Source organism: Larimichthys crocea, chromosome XVI (assembly GCF_000972845.2).
Source record: "Larimichthys crocea isolate SSNF chromosome XVI, L_crocea_2.0, whole genome shotgun sequence".
NCBI lineage: Eukaryota > Metazoa > Chordata > Actinopteri > Sciaenidae > Larimichthys > Larimichthys crocea.
In genome coordinates, this window is record NC_040026.1 from 8,868,023 (window position 1) to 8,881,037 (window position 13,015).

Here is a 13,015-nt window from a genome sequence, read left to right on the forward strand (position 1 = left end):
ATGACCTTGTGTACGATTTCATCAATCCTGTTTTATCAAAGCCTTATGTGAACTGTTATTTCTGCAGCATCTCACAGAAAGGGTTGTTTTTGAGTGACAGGGTGCACCCCGGTAGTCTGCGCTCCCCTCAATCCAACCATCCCTGTAGTTTGTCTCCAAATGAGCTCACCATGGAGACTAAAACGCTTTTTGGCTCATGTTGAGAGGAGATCTATGTATGTGTGCGCCTATGTATGAGTCATTATTAGGAATGTTTTATCATTTCATAATGAAATGGGAACAGCATGTGTGTGAGATTAGGTGAGCGAAGAATGCCGCACAATGCTTGGGCAACATTTCATGTAATCTTCTTTCGTTTAAAAAAACAAAGTGGTCATGGCAAGACTAGAAGGAAATTCCTTCAATTATGCATAATTTTTTTGTTTTTGTACAGTGCTCTGACTTACCTTAATGTTATCCACAGATTTTTATTCACTTTGGCCACATTTATATAAACCTTTGCTTAATAAGTCTTGAGAATTTTTACATCACATACGGCAATGTTCCTCTGTGAGCCTGGCTCTTTGATAGAGAATATTATTACATTTTGATTAGTCCCCACTGTTACCACAGCAATATTGCAATGCTGAGTCTCATCAAATGTGTCCCGGGCTGGACTGGAAGAAATATTACATTTCCTGTTTTTAATTTTGAGCAAAAAGTTGAACTGGGACATTGGCAGCCCAGTAGAGGAGATTAAAATGTGTGTGACTTCACATTTTTTTATTCTGTGAAAAAGATTTGGAGAAAATTAGACAGGAAGTATGCGGCTCTCCCTGAAACCTAATGTTTCCTGTGGGAACTGCAGCATTGTTACACTGTTTATCAACTTCATGGACTACGTTTCCACTGAGTATTGTGATTTCTGCATAACTGAGTTTAGTTTTAGGCATAAGAGAAAAACATTCATGTTCTCCAGGAATATTTACCTTGGCATAACATTTTAACTTTTGGCATATTGAGATTTTAAGGAGCTGTAGGTGATAAGCCCATGGTCCAAACATCAGTCCCTCTGTGTTTTTTCCTATTACTGATTATTGATATATTTATTTATTTACTGAGAGCTGAGGAAAAAAAGGCACTTCCACTAAATCCAATGGATGTCAATTGCTCTTGAATTCCTATCTTAAGACAGGGTGGAAAAGGTTTCCTTGAGATTGTCTAATCCAGTAAGTTTTACAGGTCTGATCCATTTATTCTTATTCTGTCTCCAAGGTCAGAGTCGGGGATCTCCAAATTTACCCATCGTCTGTCCCTCAAAGAGCGCGTGGCCAAAGCAGAAAAGACTTCCTCAGACAGACCTTTATCCTACAGGAGACGATCTCTCAGTGTGGACTGGTAAGAATAAAGATCTTCTCTTAATCTGTTTAATCACATTCTTTCTTGATCCTTAGTAAATTAAAGTTTGTAACAGTGTACCTTCACTACTTCCTCTTGTAAATGATGAAAAATGACTGAAGCAATAACTCAGTAATACCTAAGACCCAGCTTCAGGCTTTTAGGTTCTCAGCCAGTAAAGATTATCTGGTGAAATAAGACTTCCTAAACTGATATCAAAAGTGGAGAATTATCACAATTGAAGTTCAACAGTGACAACTGAAACTGTGTCTTGCTGTGATGCGTCTGTGTCGAGGCTGAGGTCGATGAGGGGTGGGGGCAGAGAGTGGGCGGGGTGGTGATAGGGTCCTGCTCTGTCTCTGCGTCTGGGTTTCGTTGAAGAGCGCCAAGCAGCTCCAGTGGCGCCGGCTCATCTTGCTCTTGTAAAGCTCCAGTCCTCAGGCAGCCGATGAAAGGAGTTTGAAAGCTTTCCATCACGAGTCTGCCTTCCCGTCCCCACCCATGGGACTCCTTCCCAGTCTCCCCTCTTGTTGCCTGGCCTCCGCTCGTTTATCTACCCATCCATCCTGCCGTCCGTCCATCTGGCATCCCCCTTGAGCTTCCTGCTATGTATTCTTGGCTCTTCTTTCATATTTCTCTCACCATTGGGAAAATAGCCCCGGGTTAAAGCGGATCTTACACTTCCTTTGCACTTAATTTTGTCAAGTAAAAAATGTCCAAACAGTCACGGGTCTAAACAGTTTCCAGGTTTCTAATTGCTGTGCGGGGACTACAGTAGCTATTCAGTAGAGTTACTTTGCAGTTTGTGGACTTACAGGTGTGGGGCTCTCTGAGGTCCCATCTAATCATGCTACGACCTGGTGTGAGGTCTTACCAGGTCTTTTGTCAGTCTTATGAGCCCTACTGTGTGGTCTCGGACTGAGGTTGCGATGTGTGGTCCGCCAGCAGAAATGTGGTGTTAAATGTATGAGTGTTGGGGTGTATGTGCAGTGTGAGGTCCTTTACTTTAACAGCTCCGTGTTTTTCTCTCATGTTGCTGGAGAGGGGACCTGGCCTTTAAAGTTCAGGCCCTGATTGATGTAGTCTGGTTTTAATGAAACACAGTGGGTAGATTGGACATGCTCATTTACGAGAAGGATGAGGGGGGTTCGGCTGCAGCTGGATTCTGACTTTCTCCGGGGCGAGCCACCGTTACAGGAGTGTGACAGGCCTTTTGTGACATAATAAACAAGGGACCCCAGGAGGAGAGACTCAAGGTTGAGGGCTGAGTCATGCTAGTGGGAGGTGAAACAAGGTCGGTCCAGCTTTTGACAAGACCAGCACAGCTCCTCTGGAATGCACAGTCATCAACATGGTCAGGAAGAAAACACGTGTGCTAGTAGCATCCATTGCAAAAATCCCACGAGTCGCATTTTTGGAACTGTTCAACATTTATAGTACTTCCTGTAGTCTGTGTCTTATTGTTATCTATGAGAATTTTTCAGAAGTAATTGATACCACACAGGGTATATTTTTCTAGTTAGTGCACTTGTAAAATATATTTTGTTGATTTTTAAATGCTGCCTGGCTCAGTGTACTGGTAAAAGTTGCATTGTGTTGCAATGAGTCGTGATAGATCTCCCAAAACTTTTTTCATCTTACATTAAATACGAAAATTGCATGTGAGTGATTTCCAATTTAATTTGTTTGCCCAATCTTTTTCAATTTTGTGACTCATATAAGAGTTGCTGTAATGTGTAAGTATCTTCCCATGAGCGGTCCTCCACTCTTGATGCAGCTTGTTCCAGCTTCCATCAGAAATAGATGAGCTGAGTCACAGCTGAGAAGATCAAGCTGACCGGACATTCCCCATTATAAGAACAGACAAAAATTAAACAATTTAACTATGTAGTCTACTTACCTATAGTACGATACAAACTAAGTAAAAAGAAAAAAACAAATCTGAGAACGTTGCTCCACCTCCAATACGCTCCTGGTGGGGTGTGAATCTATGTGGAGAACGGACCAAACACCATCGCAGCCACAATGTCATGAAGAGTTGTTGGATGCTTTACTATATCTTTTGTATCTCGAGACAGATGCTGTGAAACAGCTAAGAAAGAAAGCATTATAATGTGTTTGCCTATAAGGAAAGTGACATGTAGGGTTATACGCTGATTTTAAATTAATGTTTAATTATATTTGTGTGTATTTGTACCTGTGTACTGGCCCCCTCCTTTCACTCTTTAAATCCATAAACCATAAAGTGACACAAGGATTATATTAAATACCAAGCTAGAAACTTCTCAGCAGCCCTCTGCAGTAAAGCAGTCTCAGATGGCTTAACACTTTACTATCTATTTAGTGGACCGTTGCCGTTAATGTCGATTCAAGTCAGATACTCAAACAAGCTTTGACTATTAAGGGAATTCGGAGCCAAGGCAGCCCCTATACAAGCTTGAAACAGAAGCTGTTTTGTAGCTTTATCAAAGTCTGTGAGAGCTGGCAGGGCCTTGGGAAAATGCGATAATAAAAGATAATGGCAGTGTTATTGTTATTGGTAATCATAGTAAATGGGCTCTAGGGTATGGGTGGAGAAAGGAGTAGAAGGAGGGGGGCGGAGAGTGTTAAAGGGGAAATAAGAGGGTATATGCTGCCCGTTCAGATTGCTGAAAAAATATTTACCCTTTTTTTCCCCAGGAAACCATTAGCATTAATAATTATAACGTACACCTTTGGCGTCTTGCAGTAAGAAATGGAGGGCTCTCTTGGGAGAATTCTGAATAAAAATCGATTTACCTTCTTGTTGTCTAAAAGTCGTTTGATTTTACCTCAGCCTGCTGCTCATACTGCATGTCACTAAGGGAATTCTTTGCATTATGAGAACCCAACTTCAATATCTAAACTAATACTAACATAGGCCTGTTTCCCTCTGGCACGTACGTATATGTTTGCTGCCTTGTTTCCTGTGCATGACGTGAACACGGGAGACATCCAGTAGAGTGTGAGAGTCAATACTTGGGCTGTAAAGGGACACTGGTTCTGTTCCAGTATAGGGCCAGTAAATAAGTCTTTATTTCCATATCCTCTCATGGTGACAGAGAGGCAGATCCAGATTGCCAAAACCCCTGAGTACAATGGAGAGGCAGCCATGTGTGTCGGCCAAGCAGTTTTTATTTCCCATCCCCCGCAGTACGCCTGGAGAGGAAACTCTATACATAAGTACTTAAACATCAACAAGTAATATAGCAGTCGACACTCGAAAGCATATCTACTTCATAAATACTGTTTAAATTTGAAGGAGCGCAGTTGGTACCACACTATTAAGTGTCTGATTGTGATGTGTGTGGTTGTGCAGTACACGCTGAAGGGTTTAAACCCTCTCCATCCTCTGAAGGCCCCTCTACTCTGTCTGGTGCCACCCTGTCTTCAGGGATAACTGACAGTCATACGATGACGTCTTAACTTCAGTGTCACGAGGGAAACCAGCCTCCCCTTTTTCGTAGTCAATATTAACACACACCCAAAACTCACATATGCACACACACACACACACAGAGTAGTAGAAACTCATGTCTGCATGTCAGATTTTCTCCTTGATATTCATGCTCACACACATACATGAACAAACACACATTGTAATAGTTAGCATTGCATTGAGTCGGGTGTGTATGTGGGAGTGGGGGATAGCAAGTGCTAATCCTTATGAACTGTGCACAAAGGGAATAAAAAAAGAACATAGAGAAAATCACCAAAGTCTTAGTGGAAAAAGAAGGGCAATGCTCAAGGGGCCCGGGTGTAAAGTGGTTTTGGACAGTGTGCCACTCGCCTCATTTGGTTCTAATTTGATTTAATATTCCCCCGCTCTTTCTTTTTCATCCTCTCTGTAGATTTTTCTCCTTTCTTCTGCGGCTGAGAGCTGTCAGTTCAAACGAGACGGACAAATGAGGAGGTTATAGATCACTACAGAATGGGACTGATTCCCGCTGGAATGTCTGACATTTTACTTCAGCTTTGTGACTGCATTAATATCATATTATTGCATTGTTGAATGAATAGTAAAACACTTTGACACACATAATGTTTAAAAATGCTTTTGAGTGCATGCTATATGAGTTAGATAGAAGTCCAAGATGATAAAAGATTTTTTTTTTTTAATGGTTTCGCTGAAAATACATTAGAGATGGCATCGGTATACATAAACCACACGTAGGAGCAAGGAAACTGGAAATGAGAATCAATGTAAACAATATTAATCTGACTGAAATCAAAACATCTGGAAAATATATACCATTATTTTGTATCAGTGACCTTCTTCTTCCTAGTCTGACGGAGAAACTAAGGTAGGCGCAAAAAGCCGTTTTGGAGCCAGTGTTGAACTACTGTATAAACATAGTGTACTCCATGGAAGAGGACCCACGGAGAATATAGATATAAAAGGTTAATCCTAAGGTAACACAAGAACAAGGATTCTTATTTTTAGGTTATTATAATGAATAATAATCTAAAAATAAAACATAGTTATAGTTATCATTATCATATATACCCCCCCCCCCCCCCGGACCTTTAAGTCTTATTTTCAGTTCATTTTCATTTCACTTTTATTTTTCTAGCCAACATAGAAGAAGAGAAGTGCTCAGAAAAACAAACTGAGCATCCATAATTCCATGAGAACAGAGCAAACTACTGATGAACATTGTGTTATATGATCAAAAGTATCGGATTGTTTTTTCTGAATTATTTTCTGTGCCTCCGGCAAAAATGAAGTAAGAAATGTGCTGCTTGATGGCACTAATGTAATTCAATTTTGTTTTTATTGACAAACTCTTGAGGGTACGGGAATCATTTTCACCAGAACAAAACAATTTATTCACGCTGTTTCAGGTGTCCTGTTCAGTTTGTACTTCAATTGCTTCTTGGCCAGCAGTATTCATTTGTTGAGACTGGGTTGTTGGCGAGATGAGAGACTATAGATTCCAGTCCACATCAGGGAGCAGAATTTCTGCTTACCTCTCTACTTTTGGACAAGCTCTGGGCTATTATTTCTTACACACACACATACACACACATAAACCCACTCACATGCATGCCCATTCACAAATACATGCGCTCACACAAATGAACTAGATTAAGTGAATTAGGTACACATGCACGTATATGCATAAATAAACATGCATAGCTCCAGACATGCATGCACATGCACACAAATACATGCACTCAAATATTTACACACACTCACACACTGTTCTTGACTCTGGATGCTGTGGGCTGCACTAAGGGAGATTTATGAGGCTGGCTCCCTCTTGTCCTGTGTGTCTCTGACTTGATACTCTGGTTTCCACTCCAAACCTCAACTCAGCACACAGACACAGAGAGACAGGGGGTGGGGATGGAGGGTAGCGAGAGGGATGCAGACTGAAAGAGAGAAGTAAAGGGGTGGAGGGGGGAGTCAGAGAAGGCTGAAATAGGTAAGAAGACAAGGAGGGGTGGAGGAGGAGAGAGTGAGAATGATTGAGACTGAAGCAGATGAAAAGGTAGATTGAAAAGATGATGGAGAGAGACAGCAAGAGTGAGTGACGAAGAGCCCTGAAAACTGGACTGTAGTCAGAGGGAGATCTTGCAAAATAAAGAGCATGGGATGGAAAAAAAAACAGTTAATGTAGTGTGTCTGTGTGTGTTTGTTCCTGTTTGTGTGCGCAGAGACAGACAGCCAGTGGGGTCAGAGGGTTAGCGTGGCTCCATGTGTTGCTTATAAGCTGATAAACGACAAGCAAGGCTGGGGAAACTGCACCCCTCTGCCTACTTTCTGTGAGTATGTGAGGGTTGTTTTCAGGGTCAGAGGCAGAAAGAAAATCAGCTTGGGGACCCAAGAGGCTTGCGGTTTGAAACTAGTCTTGGAAAATGGTTTACAGATTGAGATAGGAAGCTCAGGTAGTACAGACCTCCACACTCACGTACAATGGAACAGAAGCCAGCAAACAGTTTTTGTCAATCCACAGGAATTCCTTGCACTTTCTCTCTTATTTATGATTTTTTTTTCCAGCTTACCATGTTTCCACCACTTACCTCACTCAGTCTGATTATGCCACAACCTATGTCCATCAGTCGTCTTGTTGCTGTCAGGATTTAAAACTGTTCCTTTCTGAGTAGCTGTCAGCTGTCACTTCAGTGTCCAGCTGACACACCTCCACCTGTCCGCCTCCAGTTTTAATCATAGCAGGCTCTAGAGTGTGTCCAGAGTGTGTTACCCGTAGGGCCTTATGGGTAACCACCCGTACCGTGACGATAGGCTGAGAAACATCATTTGACCTGTTGCATAATGGATGTTTGATTTTGGATCTGTGTCCTGATCAGCTACATGAATTCTGAAATCTGGAGTGGCTCAACCATGTGTTTTTATTTTTTATTTTTATTAATGTTTTCACTACAAGTCTCTATGTTCTATGTTCCCTTTCTTTGAATTCTGCTACTGATTGAAGTCAGCGCTCCGTGGATTGTAGATTATGGGTTATGGGTGTGTGATATAATGTTTGTTTGTGTTTAAATTGATGTCACTGCCTACCCTTTCTCTATCCATCCATCCAGCTATACATCCAGTCAGGGGTGTGTATATATGTGTGTGAGCATACACGTTATCCTTTTTACAAAGGATCTAACCCCTCCACCCAGCCACCTCCCTCCATCACAGATAAACAGCCGTGGGACTTTAAACATGGCGCCCGGCCGGCGTGTGACTGAGAGAATGGGCCAACTGGTGGCTTCAGTGGCCAGGGGTCGCCCCCGCCCCTCTGCTATCCCTGGCTGGGTGGGTGGCATATGGCGGCCCAGGCAGGGACCCCTTTGGTGTGACACACACACACACTGAGAGACACACAGAAGGCCTGGAGCCACCCAGGCTGGGCCCACGATCGCCGTGGGAGACATGGTGTCACCAAGCCTCTGACAGAGGAGGGGTGTGTGTGTGTGTGCATGTGATCCCACCTTGGAAGCACCCACCGCCCAAAACCCCTCCCCCCCCTCCTGAGAACGTCGGCCGCTGCCCGCCACCACATCCCCATGGTGACTCCGCTGTTGTCTCTGCTCATCAAAATTAGAGAGATTTACCTCTGCGTGCACACACAACACATGCACACACACAGAGCCAACAGGTGGCAGGCCTTGCTCGGCACAGCAGGCCCACTTCAAAGGTTAAACATACAGCGGACCGCCCACTCTTTCTCTGTCGTTCTCCCAAGGGAGAGGAGCGAGAGAAAGTGAGAAGAAGAGGACAAGATAAAAGGAGAGACAGAAAAAAACTGTGCAAATAGAAGAGGGAGATAAAGGGCATTGTAACCACGTTCATGTGGGAGCATGCAGTATGGTATAGTATGTACCTGGTGCCCACAGTTTGTTCTCACTCCCCAATTATGCACATAGCTCACACTTCAAAGTGAATCGCGTATAAGTTAAAAGCATAAGTAAAAACAGAATGCCTACAGGGTTTTCCAGTTCACTTACCTTTTGACTAACTGTGACTAACAGCAGATGTGAACGAATCAACCGGGGTGCCAGTGATCTTAGATTTTACCGTATCGAAATTAAGACTAGAAAAACAAAGATTTCCTCACAGATTTGAGTTTGTGGATGCTTTTCTCTTGCACTGTTAGTTAAATCTGATACTGGATGATTGATCCTTAATAGCATATCACAATCAACCAATGTTCTGGGATTTTCACACAAGAGTGATTTCACAAGAGTAGTCTGGCTCACTCAGATAAACCTCCCTTTAGAACAGCTGTGATATGCAGAGTACAATCTCAGCACACGCCGCTTATCAAGAAGAGGAAGTGTATTACCAAAACTGGATGACTCCACAGTGGAAAAATATAGTTGAGATGGTGTAAATCTAGTGTAAACAAAAGAACCTATGTCTTTATCCTGTCTCGTATCAGTCGTGCTGTCTGCTGCCTGTGGGGCAAGAGGCTCAGTAATGTTTTCTCAGCATTTAAGAGGCTGCTCGTTATCAAAAGAACATCATTTGAATACCACAGTCTGTGTTAATAATCTCGCTGATCAGGTACATTGCTTCCAGGCCAGTCGACCACTTTTCCAACGCACATCTGGTAGGGTAATCCACCCGCATCTCACTGTAGATACCTTGGGGATAAAGTGAATGGGGATGTTTTTAGCAAATGTGTACCACTAAAACATTAACACGCTCATGCACACACCTGATACATCCTTCAATAAAATCCTCATCCATAAAATGTGCCCCAAAAGAGCCCTAAGAGTCACTCTGATTGTCTTCCTGGCTATAAAATCATGCGAAATCTCTACACGGGTGTGCATGCATGCATGCATATGGTTTAATATGCGAGCACGAGTGTGTATGTCTGCATTTGTTGTGTTGCCATGCCAACTTAGTGTGCATGAGGTGCTGCAGGTCACAGTGTTGGCGTGGCCTCATGTTGCCTATAAGCTGATAAGAGCCAAACAGAGGGGACGGATATATGAATTCTCTCCCTCTCTCCCCCTCTCTCTCTCCCTCTCTCTCCCTCTGTGCGTCCAGCAGCCTGCCTGCTTCCAGCCTGTCTGGTGCCAAGACTCAGATTTCAGAATTTCCTTCTACAAGCCACATTTAGAGCAGCCAGCGTACTCTGTGTGTGTGTGTGTGTGTGTGTGTGTGTGTGTGTGTGTGTGTGTGTGTGTGTGTGTGTGTGTGTGTGCAACTTTCTCCTCTCACTGTCTGCCTCTCTGACCCCCTCCTCCCTGCTTTCAGTGAGCACTGTCCTTCTGGTGCCGCTCTTTGCCTTTTCTCTCTCTCTCTCTCTCTCTCTCTCTCTCTCTCTCTCTCTCTCTCTCTCTCTATCCATTTACCAACCTCCAGTTCTTTGTTTATTTTATGGGAATTGACCTACGCAGACAACCAGTGCAATGCATGTCAGCTAATATGAATGGTCATTTGTGCCCGTGTGTAATAAACACGATTAGACACACACACTAACATGCAGCAGAGATTTATGTGTTCTCGTGGCAGTAAAGTAGCCCTTGTGAGGAGTTTGGAAAAAGGGGGGCTCCTGTCAGCACACAGCTGACCTAGGAGACCTTGTGACACCGCTGCGACGGCATGGGACTGAGACGGGGCGTGATGTGGAGCTGAAGGAGAAAGGTGTTGGGGAAAGCAGATGAGACGAAAAGATTAGAAACATTTAAAAAAAATCTAAATGAGAGGGAGGCAGAAGGTGTTAAAGAACAAATGTAACAGATTGTGGCCACACAAAGAGCCTCGTTGTGAAATGTTTCTTTGCTTTGAAGCTCTTTGAGGCCAAACCGTGGCTATGTAGGCGTACATATAAGGTGGCACTGCGTCTTTTGTCACTTTTATATAATTATACTTTTGTTCCTCAATATCAAAATATCTTTCTTTGTGCTGCTGTAGCTAATTTGGGAAGCAGTCCCTGTAATGTGTTTCTCTGGCACCTACATGCTCATGCACATATGCACTCAGACACATAAACACATGCCTCTAGGTACCGCACTATGCAACAAAATGTGTAGCTTTAGACTTTGTGTGCGTATGTGGAAGAATTTTTTCCATTGCTTATAGTTTAGATTAACGTTATCTATATTTATAGAAGGTGGGGCCTCTGGCCAAGAACATTTTTTCTGCTCACATTCAAGTTCCCATTTATCTTAGCTATTTCTATATTACTCAGTGGTGCTGAACTATTAATTATTTTAAAATAGTGATTTCCCCCCCCCCATTTTGCATCAACAAATCAAAGTCAAGAATGCGTAATGCCACATAAGAGGCAAAGGGGGTAGAAAGTAAAACAAATTGTGTGTGTGACAGCGAGACAAGAAAAGAAAAAGGAAAGACAAAAAGAAAAAACGGGAGGGACAACAAAAATAAGACAGAAAATGAGTCAAAGAAACTCAACCGGTGATGGTGAGAAAGAGGAAAATATTTATCCAGTCCAGATTCTGACAAAATTTAACCACCAACAGAGGACAGGTGTCTGTTAGCAATGGATGATTTCATTGATTGCTCACAAAGCTCAGATTTAAATTTGGCAGTCTAATCTTATTGACAGTTGAGTTAGACGTGTGTATGAGTGCGTGTGCTTACTCCTGTGCTGTTGACAACAGATTGGATGGGTTCATGCTCTCTAAGGGTTCTGACTGTGTCTTTTGTACGTTGTAATAAACTGGGAGTCGTCAGACAAAGCAACATTTTCCACTCCGCAGTCACTTTGCAGATTTGCTTTGTGTGTTTCTCAGATTTCCCTCAGCACACCACTGTTATGAGCTATTATGTTCATACTTGTGGCTGCATTTTAGCTTGTGCAAAAATCTCAGTTATTCTGCGACGCTGGCACCAACGATTTTCTTTTACATTTTCTTCAAATACAGGGTTTTTTTTTCCCCCCATCTTGACTTTTAATCAAACACTAAGTAATTGTCTAGACCCTGTCTGTAGATTTTATATGTAGTCTTTGTTTACATGTGACTCACTGTCTGGAGGACTAAACTGTTTGTGTAAACAGGCTGATATAACTAATAAAGCGGATGCTGTGTGAATGCGTGTTTGTAGCTTGGGGGTGTTGATTGTTTGTCGGGCTGATGCAGTCTCACTATAGCCGGCTGGGTGTATTTGATGTGGGATTGATCGGGGGCCAAACATGGAGTCTGGTTTTTGCTTGAGACTTTGTTTTCCCAGAACAACTGCTTCCTGTTTCCCAAACCTGGTAAAAGTGTAGGAAATTGTGTGACATAGACTGTGTGCATGTTTGTGTGTGTGGGTACGTGTGTATATCAGTGTGTATGTGATGGCTTTCAGCTTTGATCTCTGGTCAATTATTTAGATTATTGTAGCAGTGGTAGTCCAAAAGCAATGTCTTCAAGATGGTGAAGGTGTTGATGATATGGTAGACATGTCTGGTATGTGTCACTGTTATGGTGAAACACTTTGTAAGTTTGTACATTAAATCAGACTCCATTTCTGATACTACTAGTGAGTATTTTTTCAAAGATAACCATTCATGTTATCTTCATTCTGTAATTACTTCTGCATATAGTAATATTTATTATTAGTGCCGCCATTCCCGCTTCGGTTTCAAATTGCCTACCTAAGCACAAGGGAAAGGAAACGACGCATGCATGTAATCCAGCGTTGACATTTGTAATTTTATCTCATTGATATTAGCCTGACTCTTGACTGTTCAGTCTCCTTAACGATGTATCAGAGTTGTATTACCGCGAATGCGAACTGAACATTTCCTACTGCTGTTAAACACTGAATTGGTCAAACACGGGCTGGCTTTTATTGTGAAGCAGTCACATAAAACACAAAGTATTTTTCCGTGGTTGTTAATCAAATATGCGTACACAAGACATTTATTGACAACAGATCACGGTTAAATATTGCAGTGAGTAATGGAAGAAGAGGGAAACAGTCACAGTGAGCTGCAGGTGATGGGCTGCACACTTCCTCAGCAAAGCAAACCAACATTACAATGTCCTGCTGTTGTGTGGAATATTACTAACAACATGCATAGAAGGAAATTATGGCCACTGATTGGATAAGCTTGTAAAAAGCTTAGGATCATCAGCATCAGGTCATCAGCTTATATAGTCTGGAAAAATGGGTTTCTTAACATCACACATTTGTTGCTACACA

General features: G+C 42.5%; 1 protein-coding gene across 6 annotated transcripts in view; it reads left to right on the forward strand.

Annotated features, from left to right (window-relative positions):
- The window catches only part of ankfn1b (ankyrin repeat and fibronectin type III domain containing 1b), a 122,561-nt gene that overhangs the window by 87,056 nt on the left and 22,490 nt on the right, over nucleotides 1-13,015 (forward strand). For 5 of the 6 annotated variants that reach the window (XM_010733081.3, XM_019268311.2, XM_027289559.1 and 2 more), the window contains one exon: nucleotides 1,255-1,377. In XM_010733081.3, the coding sequence (XP_010731383.2) occupies nucleotides 1,255-1,377 (123 nt within the window). Of the gene's footprint in view, nucleotides 1-1,254; nucleotides 1,378-7,146; nucleotides 7,165-13,015 lie in introns of those variants that run through there. The other variant, XM_027289560.1, reaches the window with a different exon arrangement.